This window comes from Colias eurytheme, chromosome 5 (assembly GCF_061535395.1).
Source record: "Colias eurytheme isolate Ceu_HAF_F1 chromosome 5, ilColEury1 Martin Lab GWU primary, whole genome shotgun sequence".
NCBI lineage: Eukaryota > Metazoa > Arthropoda > Insecta > Lepidoptera > Pieridae > Colias > Colias eurytheme.
Window position 1 is genome coordinate 1,941,078 of NC_142984.1, and position 20,623 is coordinate 1,961,700.

A 20,623-nucleotide genomic window follows, 5' to 3' on the forward strand; every position below is an offset into this window, starting at 1 on the left:
CGAGTGCATCGAAATCGTAAATATGTTTTTCACCTTCCTGGTTTTTTTTCCATAGTAAATAGTGTTTTTGATTTGTTGTTGTATGAATAATTATTCTTACTTGTTGGTTATGAAATGTATTTTGAAATAATTTACTTTTACAAATCATTACTGATATTAGTTTTGAGTGAAAATGCTTGGATCAGCATAATATCATATTTGCTACTTCAAATACATGTTTTGATTAAAAAAAAACAATAGTGTAATGTAGGTAATAAAATAAAACTGCGTTTTATTGTAGGTAATCAATTTTGACATTATTTATTTCCCAAAATTACAATAAAATAGTTTACGCCAACAAATATAACTTTTATTTTTATAACAATCCTACTTCCTACTAATGCGAAAGTTCATACATGTTTCAAAAGAAAAACTTTTACTTTTACTATTATTTCAATTTATCCGGTTTAATTAAGACTTAATATTGATACATATGATCATTATAAATACAAATAGGAATTAACAATATAACGAATACGTGGCACAACTAAAATTTTACCGATACCACCCGTGGTCATTCTCCTTTGTGGGTCATTTGTAACAGGATGGCGGTTCTACAGCGAAAAAAGAAAAATGATGGTCAGAACGCTGATACCGGATACCTTAAGATACTGTAATATAAAATATTACTAGATTAGATAAAATATTATAGGTAGTATCTTCACCGTGTGTGACGCGCTTTACATTCACGCCATCTAGAGTTAAATCTTTATCATTTTTGTATACGTCTGTGTGTGTAAACGACCCTGTATGCAATGACAGATGTTAAAACGCATAATTTTACCGAATTGGGTGGATTTTAAGGCAATGATATAACATATTTCAATAAAATATAATATTCAGTAACCGCCATGACTATTCCTAGGTTTGATGACTATTCCAATTACGCAAAAACTCAAATAAACTAGAAATGTAGAATTCAGCGCCATCTAGCGGGATATTGGCTGGGAACAGATCGTTGCAATCACCATTAATTTTAACATAACAATCATTAATTAAAAAAAAAAACAGCAGTTATATGTGGTACAACTAACACGATCCTTTTACATAAGTACCTACGCAACATCGAGAGAATCAAAGGATATTTTATATTTCCTCAAATTTCTAAAAATATATTATGTTGACTTTTCTAACACAGTGAATAGAGGAATGCATTCATGATGACTTCAAGGGCTTTAATAAAAAAAATGTTGTGTGGTTTTATGAAACCACGGTAAAAGCATCGAGATAGTATGTACTACGTACTAGAGAGGCGATCGCTACTACACTCTCTTTAACACGAGCTAGAGGTAAGAATCACAAGTCTCTTTAGTCTGTGTCGGACTGTGCCCCCCGCTTGCCGCGTCAACACGTGTTATTGCTCTGTTCAAAATGCCTTCGTGTTTGCTTAGATATTGTTTTACAAGTTCCCATAATACAAACAAAGCCCGAGGAGTGACTTTTCACCAGTAAGTTTCCTTATTATGAGTAAGTCATGCATTTTACTAATATTGTTATCATTTTGCGAAAAATCACCACGCGTTCTGCGTTTCGCGCCATTTTTCATAGACTAACAGTACAGACGTGACACTATCGATGAGTCTGTTAAAAAAATGTAACTGGATTTTTTTAACTATGTATATATACTAGGAAAGATTACCGTGGTGTAGTACCTAAATATTTATACTTTTACCCGACTACGCAAAGTAAAACGGTAGGTTATATTAAGTAATATTTATTTATTTACCTATTTTTATTTATTAAAAAAAGGTTAATCAACAGTTGTTCCAATAGGATTTATAAATTATTATGCACAACAATTACAAATAAACACAACATTCACAGAAACTAATACAGTAAAAGTTCCTTAATCGCGCTTCCTTTATTCGTGTTTTCACTATTCGCGGATTAAAAAAATGCGACCCAATTTCTATATTCACGACTAAAAATTTTTTTTATTCGCGGATTTAATAAGTACATACATAATAATAAAATTATTCCAATAGGTATCTTACCCAATATCCTTGTCAAATGGAATAATAAGAAAGTAAAATAGATCTTATTACAAGTTTGCCTAAAGTACATAATATTATGTTCTTAAATGATATCGCCGAGGCCTTTGACACAAGCCGCCTTTGTCGCAAGCCACCTCTGCGGCGATTGATGTTTTTGAGAATGTAAATAAACAGAATGGAAGCAACCTTATAACTCAATAAATAAAGTATATTTTTAAATGTAGTTCCGTTTATAGTAAAAGCCGCTTTGCGTATTTATTGTTTCGTCTTTCACATTCGTTACAAAAATTGTGATCGAGTAAGGGGGCGTCCATAAATTACGTGAGGTGTTTTTTTAAATTTTCTGCACCTCCCTCCCCCCCTGGTGAGATGTCGTGAGAATTTATTCAACCCCTCCCCCATCCTCGAATCTCACGTGAGATTTTTCAAAATGTGAGTTTCTTATACGTAAACGCCATCAACATTGAATCATCGTATCCATTTAATTAGGGCTATTATAAACCAATACTCCAAAATTCGATTACATCATGAAGCAAAAACTGATAAAACTATTGATTACTACACAAAACGACAAAAGCTTACTAAAATGATATTATTTAAAGGAAATTAAAATACATAGTTTAATATAAAATCCTCGTTTTATTAATTCCCTAGTATCAGTACCACCAGATAGTACCGAGTAAACAGATTGCACAATGTGTCGCATCTGCACGCATTGCTTAATCTTTGAACTTGAAGCCACGCCCCGCTCGTTCCACACGTACCCCACCACATCGGCCGCGCGTAATGTTTTTGTTTGGAATAACCCCTCTAGTAGTACATACTATCTCTATGGGTAAAAGTGAAACTGTTCGAACGGTTCCGAACACTGCTTTGTGTAGCGCATGTCGCGACATGCGATACACAGACCAAACAGTTTGAGACGATGTAATAAAAGAAATAAACTTTAAAAATAAAACATTTAGAAATTTTTTATGGCTTAAAAAATTTATGATATTCAATCAACAAAATGTTATTTCTTATGAAGTATTTTAATATGCTATAAATTCGGAATTATGAAATTGGAGGCTATAGGTATTGTAGAGACATTTAAATAAATGTAAAATAAAACAACAATATATTTTGTGCAACATTATTTTTTATTTCCAAATTTATTTTGCACTGGCATATCTATATTATATTATTTACACATCACAAAAATAGCATTTCTTTTACAAAACAATATTGCAAATATACTTAAATTATAAATAACAACCATAAAGGAATTCGCACGGGTGCTGCAGGTAGAAAAGCGTAATCTGTAATAGAAAGAAAATCAAATTATTTACTTGTTAAAATAATAGAAATTTCCATAAAAATTAGGAAATAACTTATGGAAATCGATTAAATATTATCTTTTAATTAACATTGGTGTAATTGATACTGCAAGAGCGAATAAACCATTAGATTTAAGAAGTAGGGTAACCACACTCACTATAGAACAAACTACAGCGGCCACACTCACTGCAGAACGTAGCGCAGCAGCCACACTCACTTTAGAACGTAGCGCAGCAGCCACACTCACTGTAAAACCGAGAGCAGCGGCCACACTCATTGTAGAACGTAGAGCAGCGGCCACACTCACTGCAGAACGAAGGGCAGCGGCCACACTCACTGCAGAACGTAGCGCAGCGGCCACACTCACTGTAGCACGTAGTGCAGCCACCATACTCACTGTAAAACGAAGATAAGCAGCCACACTCACTGTAGAACGTAGAGCAGCGGCCACACTCACTCTAGAACGTAGAGCAGCGGCCACACTCACTGTAGAACAAACAACAGCGGCCACACTCACTGTAGAACGTATAGAAGCGGACACACTTACTGTAGAACGTAGTGCAGCGGCCAAACTCACTGAAGAACGAAGTCAAGTAGCCATACTCACTTTAGAACGTAGAGCAGCGGCCACACTCACTGTAGAACGTAGCGCAGCGGCCACAATCACTGTAGAACGTAAAGAAGCGGCCACACTTACTGTAGAACGTAGTGCAGGGACCAAACTCACTGTAGAACGAAGTCTAGCAGCCATACTCACTTTAGAACGTAAAGCAGCGGCCACACTCACTGGAGAACGTAGCGCAGCAGCCACACTCACCGTAGAACGTAGAGCAGCGGCCACACTCACTGTAGAACGTAGCGCAGCGGCCACACTCACTGTAGAACGAAGTGCAGCAGCCACACTCACTGTAGAACGTAGAGAAGCGGCCACACTCACTGTAGAACGTAGTGCAGCGGCCAAACTCACTGTAGAACGTAGTGCAGCCGCCACACTCACTGCAGAACGTAGCGCAGCGGCCACACTCACTGTAGAACGTATAGAAGCGGCCACACTTACTGTAGAACGTAGTTCAGGGACCAAACTCACTGTAGAACGAAGTCTAGCAGCCATACTCACTGCAGAACGTAGCGCAGCGGCCACACTCACTGTAGCACGTAGTATAGCCGCCATACTCACTGTAAAACGAAGAAAAGCGGCCAAACTCACTGAAGAACGTAGTGCAGGGACCAAACTCACTGTAGAACGAAGTCTAGCAGCCATACTCACTTTAGAACGTAAAGCAGCGAGCACACTCACTGGAGAACGTAGCGCAGCAGCCACACTCACTGTAGAACGTAGTGCAGGGACCAAACTCACTGTAGAACGAAGTCTAGCAGCCATACTCACTTTAGAACGTAGAGAAGCGGCCACACTTACTGTAGAACGTAGTGCAGCGGCCAAACTCACTGTAGAACGAAGTCAAGCAGCCATACTCACTTAAGAACGTAGAGAAGCGGCCACACTTACTGTAGAACGTAGTGCAGCGGCCAAACTCACTGTAGAACGTAGAGCAGCGGCCACACTCACTGTAGAACGTAGTGCAGGGACCAAACTCACTGTAGAACGAAGTCTAGCAGCCATACTCACTTTATAACGTAGAGAAGCGGCCACACTCACTTTAGAACGTAGAGCAGCGGCCACACTCACTCTAGAACGTAGAGCAGCGGCCACACTCACTGAAGAACAAACAACAGCGGCCACACTCACTGAAGAACGTAGCGCAGCGGCCACACTCTCTGTAGAACGTATAGAAGCGGCCGCACTTACTGTAGAACGTAAAGCAGCGGCAACACTCACTGCAGAACGTAGCACAGCAGCCACACTGACTTAAGAACGTAGAGCAGCGGCCACACTCACTGTAGAACGTAGGGCAGCGGCCACACTCACTGCAGAACGTAGCGCAACGGCCACACTCACTGTAGCACGTAGTGCATCCGCCATACTCACTGTAAAACGAAGAAAAGCAGCCACACTCACTGTAGAACGTAGAGCAGCAGCCACACTCACTGTAGAACGTAGAGCAGCGGTCACACTTACTGTAGAACGTAGAGCAGCGGCCACACTCACTGTAGAACGTAGCGCAGCGGCCACACTTACTGAAGAACGTAGTGCAGGGACCAAACTCACTGTAGAACGAAGTCTAGCAGCCATACTCACTTTAGAACGTAAAGCAGCGAGCACACTCACTGGAGAACGTAGCGCAGCAGCCACACTCACTGTAGAACGTAGTGCAGGGACCAAACTCACTGTAGAACGAAGTCTAGCAGCCATACTCACTTTAGAACGTAGAGAAGCGGCCACACTTACTGTAGAACGTAGTGCAGCGGCCAAACTCACTGTAAAACGAAGAAAAGCAGCCACACTCACTGTAGAACGTAGAGCAGCGGCAACACTCACTGTAGAACGTAGAGCAGCGGCCACACTCACTGTAGAACGTAGTGCAGAAGCCACACTCACTGTAGAACGTAGAGCAGCGGTCACACTTACTGTAGAACGTAGAGCAGCGGTCACACTTACTGTAGAATGTAGCGCAGCGGCCACACTCACTGAAGAAAGTAGTGCAGCCGCCATACTCACTGTAAAAGAAAGAAAAGCAGCCACAGTGACTGTAGAACGTAGCGCGGCTGCCACACTCACTGTATAACGTAGCGCAACGGCCACACTCACTGTAGAACGTATATAAGTGGCCACACTTACGTAGAATGTAGAGCAGCGGCCACACTCACTGTAGAACGTAGAGCAGCGGCCACACTCACTGTAGAACGAAGTGCAGAAGCCACACTCACTGTAGAACGTAGAGCAGCAGCCATACTCACTGTACAACGAAGTAAAGCAGCCACACTCACTGTAAAACGTAGCGCAGCGGCCACACTCACTGTAGAACATTCTACAGCGGCCACACTCACTGTTGAACGTAGTCCAGCTGCCACACTCACTGTAGAACAAACTACAGGGGCCACACTCACTGTAAAACGTAGCGCAGCGGCCACACTCACTGTAGAACCAAGTAAAACAGCCACACTTACTGTAGAACATAGAGCAGCAGCCAAACTCACTGTAGAACGAAGTTAAGCAGCCACACTCACTGTAGAACGTAGAGCAGCAGCAAAACTCACTGTAGAACGAAGTTAAGCAGCCACACTCACTGTAGAACGTAGCGCAGCGGCCACACTCACTGTAGAACCAAGTAAAGCAGCCACACTCACTGGAGAACGTAGCGCAGCAGCCACACTCACTGTAGAACGTAGAGCAGCGGCCACACTCACTATAGAACGTAGCGCAGCGGCCACACTCACTGTAGAACGTAGTGCAGCGGCCACACTCACTGTAGAACGTATAGAAGCGGCCACACTTACTGTAGAACGTAGAGCAGCGGCCACACTCACTGCAGAACGTAGCACAGCAGCCACACTCACTTAAGAACGTAGAGCAGCGGCCACACTCACTGTAGAACGAAGGGCAGCGGCCACACTCACTGCAGAACGTAGCGCAGCGGCCACACTCACTGTAGAACGTATTGCAGCCGCCATACTCACTGTAGAACGAAGTGCAGCGGCCAAACTCACTGTAGAACGAAGTCAAGCAGCCATACTCACTTAAGAACGTAGAGCAGCGGCCACACTCACTCTAGACCGTAGAGCAGCAGCCACACTCACTGAAGAACAAACAACAGCGGCCACACTCACTGAGGAACGTAGAGCAGCGGCCACACTCACTGTAGAACGAAGTGCAGAAGCCACACTCACTGTAGAACGTAGAGCAGCAGCCATACTCACTGTACAACGAAGTAAAGCAGCCACACTCACTATAAAACGTAGCGCAGCGGCCACACTCACTGTAGAACATTCTACAGCGGCCACAATCACTGTAGAACAAACTACAGGGGCAATACTCACTGTAAAACGTAGCGCAGAGGCCACACTCACTGTAGAACCAAGTAAAACAGCCCCACTTACTGTAGAACATAGAGCAGCAGCCAAACTCACTGTAGAACGAAGTTAAGCAGCCACACTCACTGTAGAACGTAGAGCAGCAGCCAAACTCACTGTAGAACGAAGTTAAGCAGCCACACTCACTGTAGAACGTAGAGCAGCGGCCACACTCACTGTAGAACGTAGAGCAGCGGTCACACTCACTGTAGAACGTAGTGCAGTGGCCACACTCACTGTAGAACGTAGAGCAGCAGCCAAACTCACTGTAGAACGAAGTTAAGCAGCCACACTCACTGTAGAACGTAGAGCAGCGGCCACACTCACTGTAGAACGTAGAGCAGCGGTCACACTCACTGTAGAACGTAGTGCAGCGGCCACACTCACTTTAGAATGTAGCGCAGCGGCCACACTCATTGTAGAACCAAGTAAAACAGCCACACTTACTATAGAACGTAATGCAGCGGCCAAACTCACTGTAAAACGAAGTAAAGCAGCCACACTCACTGTAGAACGTAAAGCAGCGGCCACGCTCACTGTAGAATGTAGCGCAGCGGCCACACTCACTTTAGAACCAAGTAAAACAGCCACACTTACTGTAGAACGTAGTGCAGCGGCCAAACTCACTGTAGAACGAAGTAAAGCAGCCACACTCAGTGGAGAACGTAGCGCAGCAGCCACACTCACTGTAGAACGTAGAGCAGCGGCCACACTCACTGTAGAACGTAGCGCAGCGGCCATACTCACTGTAGAACGTAGTGCAGCAGCCACACTCACTTCAGAACGTAGCGCAGCGGCCACACTCACTGTAGCACGTAGTGCAGCCGCCATACTCACTGTAAAACGAAGACAAGCAGCCACACTCACTGTAGAACGTAGAGCAGCGGCCACACTAACTGTAGAACGTAGAGCAGCGGCCACACTCACTGTAGAACGTAGCGCAGAAGCCACACTCACTGTAGAACGTAGAGCAGCGGTCACACTTACTGTAGAACGTAGAGCAGCGGCCACACTCACTGTAGAACGTAGCGCAGCGGCCACACTCACTTTAGAACGTATTGCAGCCGCTTCACTCACTGTAAAACGTAGAGCAGCGGCCACACTCACTGTAGAACGTAGTGCAGCGGCCACACTCACTGTAGAACGTAGTGCAGCGGCCAAAGTCACTGTACAACGAAGTAAAGCAGCCACACTCACTATAAAACGTAGCGCAGCGGCCACACTCACTGTAGAACGTAGCGCAGCGGCCACACTCACTTTAGAACGTATTGCAGCCGCTTCACTCACTGTAAAACGTAGAGCAGCGGCCACACTCACTGCAGAACGTAGCGCAGCGGCCACACTCACTGTAGCACGTAGTGCAGCCGCCATACTCACTGTAAAACGAAGAAAAGCAGCCACACTCACTGTAGAACGTAGAGCAGCGGCCACACTCACTGTAGAACGTAGAGCAGCGGCCACACTCACTGTAGAACGTAGAGCAGCGGTCACACTTACAGTAGAACGTAGAGCAGCAGCCACACTCACTGTAGAACGTAGAGCAGCAGCCACACTCACTGTAGAACGTAGCGCAGCGGCCACACTCACTGTAGAACGTATAGAAGCGGCCACACTTACTGTAGAACGTAGAGCAGCGGCCACACTCACTGCAGAACGTAGCACAGCAGCCACACTCACTTAAGAACGTAGAGCAGCGGCCACACTCACTGTAGAACGTAGGGCAGCGGCCACACTCACTGCAGAACGTAGCGCAGCGGCCACACTCACTGTAGAACGTATTGCAGCCGCCATACTCACTGTAGAACGTAGTGCAGCGGCCAAACTCACTGTAGAACGAAGTCAAGCAGCCATACTCACTTAAGAACGTAGAGCAGCGGCCACACTCACTCTAGACCGTAGAGCAGCAGCCACACTCACTGAAGAACAAACAACAGCGGCCACACTCACTGTAGAACGAAGTGCAGAAGCCACACTCACTGTAGAACGTAGAGCAGCAGCCATACTCACTGTACAACGAAGTAAAGCAGCCACACTCACTATAAAACGTAGCGCAGCGGCCACACTCACTGTAGAACATTCTACAGCGGCCACAATCACTGTAGAACAAACTACAGGGGCAATACTCACTGTAAAACGTAGCGCAGAGGCCACACTCACTGTAGAACCAAGTAAAACAGCCCCACTTACTGTAGAACATAGAGCAGCAGCCAAACTCACTGTAGAACGAAGTTAAGCAGCCACACTCACTGGAGAACGTAGCGTAGCAGCCACACTCACTGTAGAACGTAGAGCAGCGGCCACACTCACTGTAGAACGTAGCGCAGCGGCCATACTCACTGTAGAACGTAGTGCAGCAGCCACACTCACTTCAGAACGTAGCGCAGCGGCCACACTCACTGTAGCACGTAGTGCAGCCGCCATACTCACTGTAAAACGAAGACAAGCAGCCACACTCACTGTAGAACGTAGAGCAGCGGCCACACTAACTGTAGAACGTAGAGCAGCGGCCACACTCACTGTAGAACGTAGCGCAGAAGCCACACTCACTGTAGAACGTAGAGCAGCGGCCACACTCACTGTAGAACGTAGTGCAGCGGCCAAAGTCACTGTACAACGAAGTAAAGCAGCCACACTCACTATAAAACGTAGCGCAGCGGCCACACTCACTGTAGAACGTAGCGCAGCGGCCACACTCACTTTAGAACGTATTGCAGCCGCTTCACTCACTGTAAAACGTAGAGCAGCGGCCACACTCACTGCAGAACGTAGCGCAGCGGCCACACTCACTGTAGCACGTAGTGCAGCCGCCATACTCACTGTAAAACGAAGAAAAGCGGCCAAACTCACTGTAGAACGAAGACCAGCGGCCACACTCACTGTAGAACGTAGTGCAGCGGCCAAACTCACTGTAGAACGAAGTCAAGCAGCCATACTCACTTTAGAACGTAGAGCAGCGGCCACACTCACTCTAGAACGTAGAGCAGCGGCCACACTCACTGAAGAACAAACAACAGCGGCCACACTCACTGAAGAACGTATAGAAGCGGCCACACTTACTGTAGAACGTAAAGCAGCGGCCACACTCACTGCAGAACGTAGCACAGCAGCCACACAGACTTAAGAACGTAGAGCAGCGGCCACACTCACTGTAGAACGTAGGGCAGCGGCCACACTCACTGCAGAACGTAGCGCAGCGGCCACACTCACTGTAGCACGTAGTGCAGCCGCCATACTCACTGTAAAACGAAGAAAAGCAGCCACACTCACTGTAGAACGTAGAGCAGCGGCCACACTCACTGTAGAACGTAGAGCAGCGGCCACACTCACTGTAGAACGTAGTGCAGAAGCCACACTCACTGTAGAACGTAGAGCAGCGGTCACACTTACTGTAGAACGTAGAGCAGCAGCCACACTCACTGTAGAACGTAGCGCAGCGGCCACACTCACTTTAGAACGTATTGCAGCCGCTTCACTCACTGTAAAACGTAGAGCAGCTGCCACACTCACTGTAGAACGAAGGGCAGCGGCCACACTCACTGTAGCACGTAGTGCAGCCGCCATACTCACTGTAAAACGAAGATAAGCAGCCAAACTCACTGTAGAACGTAGAGCAGCGGCCACACTCACTGTAGAACGTAGAGCAGCGGTCACACTTGCTGTAGAACGTAGAGCAGCAGCCACACTCACTGTAGAACACAGCGCAGCGGCCACACTCACTCTAGAACGTAGCGCAGCGGCAACACTCACTGTAGAACGAAGAAAAGCAGCCATACTCACTTAAGAACGTAGAGCAGCGGCCACACTCACTGCAGAACGTAGCGCAGCGGCCACACTCACTGTAAAACGTAGTGCAGCGGCCACACTCACTGTAGAACGTAGTGCAGCCGCCACACTCACTGTGGATCGTAGGGCAGCGGCCACACTCACTCTAGAACGTAGCGCAGCGGCCACAATCACTGTAGAACGTATAGAAGCGGCCACACTTACTGTAGAACGTAGTGCAGGGACCAAACTCACTGTAGAACGAAGTCTAGCAGCCATACTCACTTTAGAACGTAAAGCAGCGGCCACACTCACTGGAGAACGTAGCGCAGCAGCCACACTCACTGTAGAACGTAGAGCAGCGGCCACACTCACTGTAGAACGTAGCGCAGCGGCCACACTCACTGTAAAACGAAGAAAAGCAGCCACACTCACTGTAGAACGTAGAGCAGCGGCCACACTCACTTTAGATCGTTATGCAGAAGCCACACTTACTGTAGAACGTAGTGCAGGGACCAAACTCACCGTAGAACGAAGTCTAGCAGCCATACTCACTTTAGAACGTAAAGCAGCGGCCACACTCACTGGAGAACGTAGCGCAGCAGCCACACTCACTGTAGAACGTAGAGCAGCGGCCACACTCACTGTAGAACGTAGTGCAGCAGCCACACTCACTGTAGAACGTAGAGAAGCGGCCACACTTACTGTAGAACGTAGTGCAGCGGCCAAACTCACTGTAGAACGTAGAGCAGAAGCCACACTCACTGTAGAACACAGCGCAGCGGCCACACTCACTTTAGAACGTATTGCAGCCGCTTCACTCACTGTAAAACGTAGAGCAGCTGCCACACTCACTGTAGAACGAAGGGCAGCGGCCACACTCACTGCAGAACGTAGCGCAGCGGCCACACTCACTGTAGAACCAAGTAAAACAGCCACACTTACTGTAGAACGTAGTGCAGCGGCCAAACTCACTGTAAAACGAAGTAAAGCAGCCACACTGACTGTAGAACGTAGCGCGGCGGCCACACTCACTGTATAACGTAGCACAACGGCCACACTCACTGTTGAACGTAGATTAGTGGCCACACTTACTGTAGAACGTAGAGCAGCTGCCACACTCACTGTAGAACGTAGAGCAGCGGCCACACTGACTGTAGAACGTAGTGCAGAAGCCACACTCACTGTAGGACGAAGTAAAGCAGCCACACTGACTGTAGAACGTAGCGCGGCGGCCACACTCACTGTATAACGTAGCGCAACGGCCACACTCACTGTAGAACGTAGATTAGTGGCCACACTTACGTAGAACGTAGAGCAGCGGCCACACTCACTGAAGAACGTAGAGCAGCGGCCACACTCACTGTAGAATGAAGTGCAGAAGCCACACTCACTGTAGAACGTAGAGCAGCAGTGCTATTCTGTAAGGTTATTATAAAAACTCGAACGCGGAATCCGCGGTGAGTTTTCGATTTCGTATTCTGTAAAACTCGACAGTACTAGTGGCGCCACATCGTCGAGAGCGGCAACGAGGCGAACTGTGCTAAGTAAGTTCTTTTGACGTTTATAGCATGAATTCGGCATTCTGTAAGGTAATTTTACACCTCGAACGTCGAGTTCGAGTGATTACAAATACGAATTCACCTGTCAGCAATTCACTCGCCTATTAGTTGCCGAGTTCGTGAATCGTGAGTGAGTTAGCGGTTGTGGAACAAATTTGATACAAATTTTATATATTTTTTTACTAAAATGGCGCGTTATTTTATATTAGTTTATATTAAGTTATAATACGAGAAGCTAATGCTGTGGATATAATAGAAAGTCGCCGGCAAAGTACCAGCATTCGGGAAATGCAAATTATTAATCGAAATAAAAATTTTGTTGAATGCTACCGCTTATCGGAAGAAATAGTTTCTCAAGTGATGGAAGACATTAAAGTTTTATACTCTACTTGGGCACGGGAGGGATGAGACGACCTTTCCGAGGAGCTATATGTTTAATATTTTAAGTTAAATATTATTTCAATAAGCTTGTTGTATATGATAATATTTTAATTAAATACAAGAATCACATTACTCGCCTCATACTTGTTATTTTTGCAGTTTTCTCCTTTAAATAATTTATGCAACACGTTTAACACCAATTACCCAACAACTTAATAAAGCCAAACTCAAACATTAACTAAAACTCCAACAAAACTTTTAGAAAGAATGCAACACGAAACACTTTAAAATTAGGTACAAAAAACCACTTGAGAAATAAACAAACTTCAAACGAACCACAGACAATCGTTCTTTTTTTTCAGTGACGCTATAATTATTTTGATTTTAAAGAATTTATTATATTTATAGTGTTAAATTGCAATTTTAGTTTAATTCCACCCACGGTACAATACTAAAGTGTTATTATGTCTTCAAAATGTGTTAAATTGCCGCATTTTAAAGATAATTACAATGTCGATAAATTCAAATCTATAAGATCCCTTCACTCGGCAAGTGAGTTTCGAAGTGAGACTCACTTCGCTTCGCCTCTGCCGAGCGGATGTTTACAGAATGCGAAACCAAAAACTCAAACGTTCGAAAGTGAAGTGAGTCGACTCACTCAGGTGAGATGCGAGTTCGGGCACGTTTTTTACAGAATAGCCTAGCAGCAGCCATACTCACTGTACAACGAAGTAAAGCAGCCACACTCACTGTAAAACGTAGCGCAGCGGCCACACTCACTGTAGAACATTCTACAGCGGCCACACTCACTGTTGAACGTAGTCCAGCTGCCACACTCACTGTAGAACAAACTACAGGGGCCACACTCACTGTAGCACGTAGTGCAGCCGCCATACTCACTGTAAAACGAAGAAAAGCAGCCACACTCACTGTAGAACGTAGAGCAGCGGCCACACTCACTGTAGAACGTAGAGCAGCGGCCAAACTCAATGTAGAACGAAGTAAAGCAGCCACACTCACTGTAGAACGTAGAGCAGCGGTCACGCTCACTGTAGAATGTAGCGCAGCGGCCACACTCACTGTAGAACCAAGTAAAACAGCCACACTTACTGTAGAACGTAGAGCAGCGGCCAAACTCACTGTAGAACGAAGTTAAGCAGCCACACTCACTGTAGAACGTAGAGCAGCGGCCAAACTCAATGTAGAACGAAGTAAAGCAGCCACACTCACTGTAGAACGTAGAGCAGCGGTCACGCTCACTGTAGAATGTAGCGCAGCGGCCACACTCACTGTAGAACCAAGTAAAACAGCCACACTTACTGTAGAACGTAGAGCAGCGGCCAAACTCACTGTAGAACGAAGTTAAGCAGCCACACTCACTGTAGAACGTAGAGCAGCGGCCACACTCACTGTAGAACGTAGAGCAGCAGTCACACTCACTGTAGAATGTAGCGCAGCGGCCACACTCACTGAAGAACGTAGTGCAGCCGCCATACTCACTGTAAAACGAAGTAAAGCAGCCACACTGACTGTAGAACGTAGCGCGGCGGCCACACTCACTGTAGAACGTAGCACAGCGGCCACACTCACTGTAGAACGTAGCGCAGCGGCCACACTCACTGTAGAACGTAGCGCAGCGGCCACACTCACTGTAGAACGTAGCGCAGCGGCCACACTCACTGCACAACGTAGTACAGCACAGTCAGCAGGCGCGCGAGCACAGCGGCGCGTCGCTCTCGGCGGTGTAGTTGCGCACGCGGCTGAAGCACAGCGGCGGGAACTTGCCGGCCGCCAGCTCCAGCGTGCTCCACTGCGCCCGCGCTCGCACCGCGTAGTGCAGCCACGACAGCACCGCGTTGCGACGGGACCGCGCGCTGCGCAACTCGAACTCCTACACATGGGAACTATTTTAAATTTCGAACGAGAACGCTTAAAAAAGTAAACATTGTTTTTTTTTTGCCTGTGCGTGTTATAAGTGGCCAAGGCACAGGATGTACATGTTTTATGAGAATAATAATCATATTTGAAATAATGTTAATGTTAAATGTCAATTATTGTTGTGTATAGTTTTGGAGACAATAAACATTTTCAATTTGTAATTTTTTTGTTTCATTTGTATACATACACAAATTGATTAAGATCTTGAAATGGGCAAACATACAAACAATCCCAGCAACCGTCAAAATATAAAAAAGTTAAACCAATAATGTTACCATATGAAATATCTGTTCGTGCACATCAGGTGCCTCCTTCCGTCGTGACTTGAACCTCGAATAATTTGGCTGATTCACTTTCTTACCGCTGTTTGTCTTCTTTATAACTACCACCACCTGGAACATTGCTTTGAATTTACTAAAAATAAAAGAATAAGGTTCTGAATGTATGAATAAAGATATGGAAAAATCTTAAATATTTGGGGGTAGTTAAAAAAAACATGAGTTCGCTGGAAAATGTTGGAGTTTAATTTAATTATGAATAAATCACGTTTTGGTAATATTTAAAAAGAAAGAAAAAACCGTAATTAAATGATGGAAATTTGATAACAGCTTGGAATAACATCTGGCCTACCTTTATCCCTATTAAGACCCCTGAAATAACAGCTCCATAAAATATAAATCAATTTATTTTGCTACCTTATCACCCACGAGCCTATAATGCCCCGCGACGATGCCCAGCGAATGCTTTGGGGTTCTGTACTTTAGGTGTCCTACACACTGGGCTGGCTCGTCTGCTGTAGTCCAGGATAGCACTAGGCCTTCTGGGAAAAACCTGAAATATTAAATATGAGATTTTTGTTTAATTCGTAATATTTTATGAATAGATTATTTTATTATACTAGCTGCTTCACTCAGCTCCACCGGTGCAGAACTTTTTAATGTTCATGTTTTTATTTTTTTATCCTGATCCAAGAGGGAACTTATCTCACAATGCAAATACAATTTGTAGGATAGAAAAGCTAGCCAGGAATCTTTTCTGTATACATTAAATTCATATTGAAGATACAGTGCCATATTTTAACCAATGACAGATAAATGGTCATTTTTCAATATTTTTTTAAATATTTCTATTTAAAACAAATGAATTGCACATATATCCTACTTAACTGCACTACATATTTATTCCACTTTTTTTTGCTGATTATATATTTTCATTTTTGTTCAAAGTAACCACCAAAACTCTTTTGTTTAGTGCTCTTACATAAACCCAAATATTAGTTATTCGTCCAAATCTCACCTCAGGTACCGATAATAGTCCACCAGGTACCAGGGCCGGTAGAACTGGTCCTGGAAGCTGTTCTCCCCATGTCGAAGATACGTCGTCTTGCTGATGTAGCACCCGTTCAGGTTGAGACGGGGCCGGTCTATGAACATTTGTCTCCAGTTTGGGAACCCGTGGGTACGCGGGGTGCCGCATTCTATGCCCCAAGTACTGGAATTTTTTGTTTTTTTTTATGTTGGAGTGAAGAAAGGGTTGATAAGATGATGATGAGGTTTTATTATTATAGTATGTTCAAACGGGGTCGGTCTATGAATATTTGCCGCCAGTTTGGGAACCCGTGGGTACGCGGGGTGCCGCATTCTATGCCGCAGGTGGAACCGCGGGGCGCAGCTAGTAAAAAATAAAGCTTCATGCTTTATTTTGTGATTTGATGTGATGATGTTGGTTCGATCCAAACTTGAAACAACTTTACACATTATATATTACTATATAATATTACATTTTAAACCAGCTCAAGAAGATCGTGAGTTGCATTTCAAAAGACACTTATCTTCACATAAATTGTTGTCGAAATTTGAATGAAAATAACAGGAGAATAAATTCCTTAAATTCATTTTATTTTACTTCCGACAAACGAACAAACATTGAAATTTGAATGAAAATAACAGAGGAGTAAATTCGTAAAATGCACTTTATTTTACTTCCGACAAACGAACAAACATAACTGCAGCCCTTGTTGCGAAAAAACACTTTTTTTGCAATTTTTTTTTTTTTATTGATAACACCCTGTATCACTCACCGCACGCACACAGCCCGCCACACGTCCTGCTCGCGCGCACACACGTACAGCCCGCGGCACACGCCCGACACGCGCTCCAGTGAGCCTGCGTCTAGATCTGCGCTTACCACCCACCGCAGTATTAGCTGCACTACTTCGTATGGTAGCCAGGAGATGTGACCACCCTGTATATCGATACCAAATACACATAAAATTAATTAAAATAAAATTTATAAAATTTCTTTGTAAACAAAGAAAAGTGGTTGAGTGGTTTGTGTTTGAGTTTGCGTTGTTCTATGTCACAGAAGTTTTAACTTCTTCAAACTGACCAATATATACTAATATTATAAAGCTGAAGACTTTGTTTGTTTGTTTGAACGCGCTAATCTCAGGAACTACTGGTTCGATTTGAAAAATTATTTCGGTGTTAGATAGCCCATTTATCGAGGAAGGCTATACGCTATATATCATCACGCTAAGACCAACAGGAGCGGAGCAATGCGGGTTAGATCGGGTAACAGCTAGTCAATCTTAAAATGTTACATCCATTGGTATACATATGTATCTCTTTTGCGCAAGGTATATACATGTTGGCAATTAGTAAAAAAATTAAGCAGTATTTTTTGCACATCTTAGGGCTGATTTTTCAATCCTTGGTTAAAACTTATTCGTCGAATAATGTATAAAACTACCATTTTCAAAACGTATTCTAATTGCTCGTATTTGACAGTTTACGTGACATTTTAATATTATCGTGTAATATTTTATTGGACGGATAAGTTTTAACCAAGCAATGTAAAAACGGCCCTTATTTACATTAAAATTAGAGTCAAAGCTTCAACAACAAAACGCAACAGAAGATGGGCATACAAACAAAAATCATTAATGACCAACAAAAATTATAAATTTACGCAAAAAAGTAAAAATGTTAAACCATCGCAATCAAATTAACAAAATAGAGTACTTACGATATATTACCAGAAAATCTTCGCATTGCATTAACAAAAGTCCTTACCTTAGTAGGAAATTGCGGCTGACACAAATACCCTTTCTTTGCCACAATTCGCTGCAGCCGAGCATGGAGATCCTCTCCCTCCACTGCGTCATCGTCATCATCACTGTCCTCCTCATTATTGTTGCATATTTCTTCAGTTTCAGATTCCTCTACGATTAAGATAATTATGTTATTAAATAAATAAATAAATTACATGCAGTGCCGGCGTTAGGGTGAGGCGAGAGGGATCGCCCCCTTGGCGCCCCCCAGAATTTGGCCCAGGGTGACAAATTCTGGGGGGCGCCAAGGTCTGAAGTTGGAGTCTCTTGCATCTCCTGGTGCAAACCTTCAGAACACCTCAAATGGGCGGGGTTCGGTGTGAAGCTAAAACCAAGTTTGTGGGGTCTTTACGAAACCCCACGTGCCACGGCTGTCGGACAAAAGTGGCGACCCCACAAACTTGGTTTTAGCTTCACACTGACCCCCCCTACACATCAAAAAAATAAAATTAAGTCCTCTAAAAAATGCAACCCCAAATGTAACTTTTCAATGGACTAATAATAATGTCAGAACAAAATAAAAAGACATATTTTACACACCTACAGGAGTGTCCATCCTCATGTCACTCCCATCATAAAGCCTGCTTTCCACATCAGGCAGAATTTGTATAGCTCGCTTATAGTGCTGTATAGCTTCATATAGCTTGCCACCGCGCTCCATCTCCACACCACGCAGGAACAGGTCTTTCGCCTGAAAGAAAATATATTATTTGTGATTATGGAATAAATAAAATATTTTTACTGAGTCAATTTTAAAATTTCAAGTATGGAAGAGCTACCACAAATTAATAACTCAAATCTTTATTAAAAATTGTAGTAGGGCTATATAAATAACTAGCTTTCCGCCCGCGGCTTCGCCCGCTTTGTCTAAAACATACAAATGAAAGAAAACTTTTTGTTAACAAACAAGTCAAATGGATATTCATAGACAAACAAGGTTTAATTAATTATGTATTTTTGAAAGCACTATAAATAAATCATAAACAACTAATGTGTATGAAATTTTAATTCAAATACATATTTTTTTGCTTACTGCACACACATTTGAGCCTTTCTCTGATAACAATGTTTTTTTTTAATAATATTGTATTGTAATATAATCCCATACATAATTACCTTCTCTTCGTCAGTTTGTGGAACATCCTCAACTTGTACTTGTTTTGCCTCTCTCTGTGGAGATGGAGTACCTTCCAACTCACGCTGCCACTGTTGTCTAAATGCAGACAGCTCATCTTCATAAGGTTTATTCTAAAAGCATTTTAGGAATTATATTACACAAATAGTTATATTCTTCTTCTTCTTCTTTATTTCAAATGGCAACTCCACAAATAGTAAACTTATAATAATTAAAACCAGTGAAATGTGTACCATTATCTTATTACCATAGCATTTCAAGTAAACACAAACCTATAAAAGTGAGTACAAAAAAATACAAATACTTTTTATAAATACCAATATTATAATATTACTTAATATTATTTGTCTTTCTTGACCCTTTAAAAGATCAAATGACATTCTATATTTCATGAAATTGTAGAAATAGATTTCAATGTCTGGAGGTTTATAAGTGCACAAGCGCTGAACGGTTTTAAAAAAAATTGATTGTACATACAATAAATAACACATAGAATCATTTTTATCCTAATGTACAACATACAAATTAGATTATTATTACATAACCGCCATATGCCAAAATCAACTCATTAATATTCTATAGCCTTGTGAACATACATACCTCAGTTTTATTATCAATGCTGATTTGTCTCAAGCTATTGTTGACTTCCGCCAAGTCATTGGAAAAAGAAGAAGAAGAGTCATCCTGCTCCTCTCCCTCACAGTCACTTGAACCGGCTGCTCCTGAGCCTGATGCAGAAGCCTGTAACATAAGGCAACAAAATATAACATTGGTGCTTGTTTATAAACATACGTAACCTATGGTTTTATTGTCATACCATTTTACTTGTTCTGTGCAAATCGTAGTTTTTAAAACGAAATTGATGCTCATTAACTGTTTATCTTTTTTATTTGGAAAAGTAATTAAAATTTTGTTAAAACTTTTATTGATAGGCAATATTTTTATGACGTTTGACAGTTTATTGCAGATTTGACTTTTGAGATTGATCGCAAAAATTGACATTTGCCAACCACAGAACAGGAAAAATTGGTTTAGAGGATATTACGATTATATTAACAATCAAAGCCAGAATAAAGACTGTTGCCCGTGTTGCCCCAACTACTGGAGTGTTCAAGAATATTTTAATTACTATACATTATTCGTAAGATTCATATATATAAAGGCTTAGAGACGCATTTTTGGCGTAAAACAGGTTTTTCTATCTTCGCTTTTTGAATTTTTTTCAACTGAAAATAAAAATAGAACAGCCTATAGTAGAGCCATTTTAATAGGCAACATTTGACAGTTCAACAAAATTCAACAATGTAACCTAGTGACGACGACATAGAATAACATGATATTTCGTTTTGTCAGAACTGCACATTTGCTTAACTTTTTTTCAAATACGATTACATATTTATAATAATAATGACCG

At 43.1% G+C, this 20,623-nt stretch overlaps 1 protein-coding gene across 3 annotated transcripts; it reads right to left on the minus strand.

Moving 5' to 3' along the window:
* Positions 1 to 3,151: 3,151 nt before the first annotated feature.
* Positions 3,152 to 20,175, minus strand: LOC149908301 (F-box only protein 9). Of its 3 annotated transcripts, none has more exons than XR_016456712.1 (11): positions 20,027 to 20,175; positions 19,810 to 19,950; positions 19,191 to 19,322; positions 18,615 to 18,765; positions 18,037 to 18,185; positions 17,043 to 17,206; positions 16,259 to 16,453; positions 15,658 to 15,793; positions 15,238 to 15,354; positions 14,675 to 14,915; positions 3,152 to 3,331 (listed from the first exon to the last, which is right to left on the minus strand). XR_016456712.1 is itself a non-coding variant. In XM_090101719.1 (11 exons), exons 1-10 carry the CDS (start codon positions 20,027 to 20,029, stop codon positions 14,727 to 14,729), a joined length of 1,377 nt encoding a protein of 458 aa, XP_089957845.1. In that variant the 5' UTR covers positions 20,030 to 20,175; the 3' UTR covers positions 3,152 to 3,331; positions 14,705 to 14,726. The 3 variants fall into 3 exon arrangements, 1 of the variants encoding a protein (XP_089957845.1); XR_016456713.1 differs by having other exon boundaries at positions 14,645 to 14,915; XM_090101719.1 differs by having other exon boundaries at positions 14,705 to 14,915.
* Between the last annotated feature and the right edge of the window lie 448 nt (positions 20,176 to 20,623).

What these genes read in the sequence shown, in the direction of transcription:
- LOC149908301 (XM_090101719.1), bottom strand. An exon ending in CACAAACTGACGAAGAGAAG is followed by an intron (nt 18,766 to 19,190) that starts GTAATTATGTAT and finishes ATTTTCTTTCAG; the next exon opens with GCGAAAGACCTGTTCCTGCG. An exon ending in ATAGGCTCGTGGGTGATAAG is followed by an intron (nt 15,355 to 15,657) that starts GTAGCAAAATAA and finishes GCAATGTTCCAG; the next exon opens with GTGGTGGTAGTTATAAAGAA.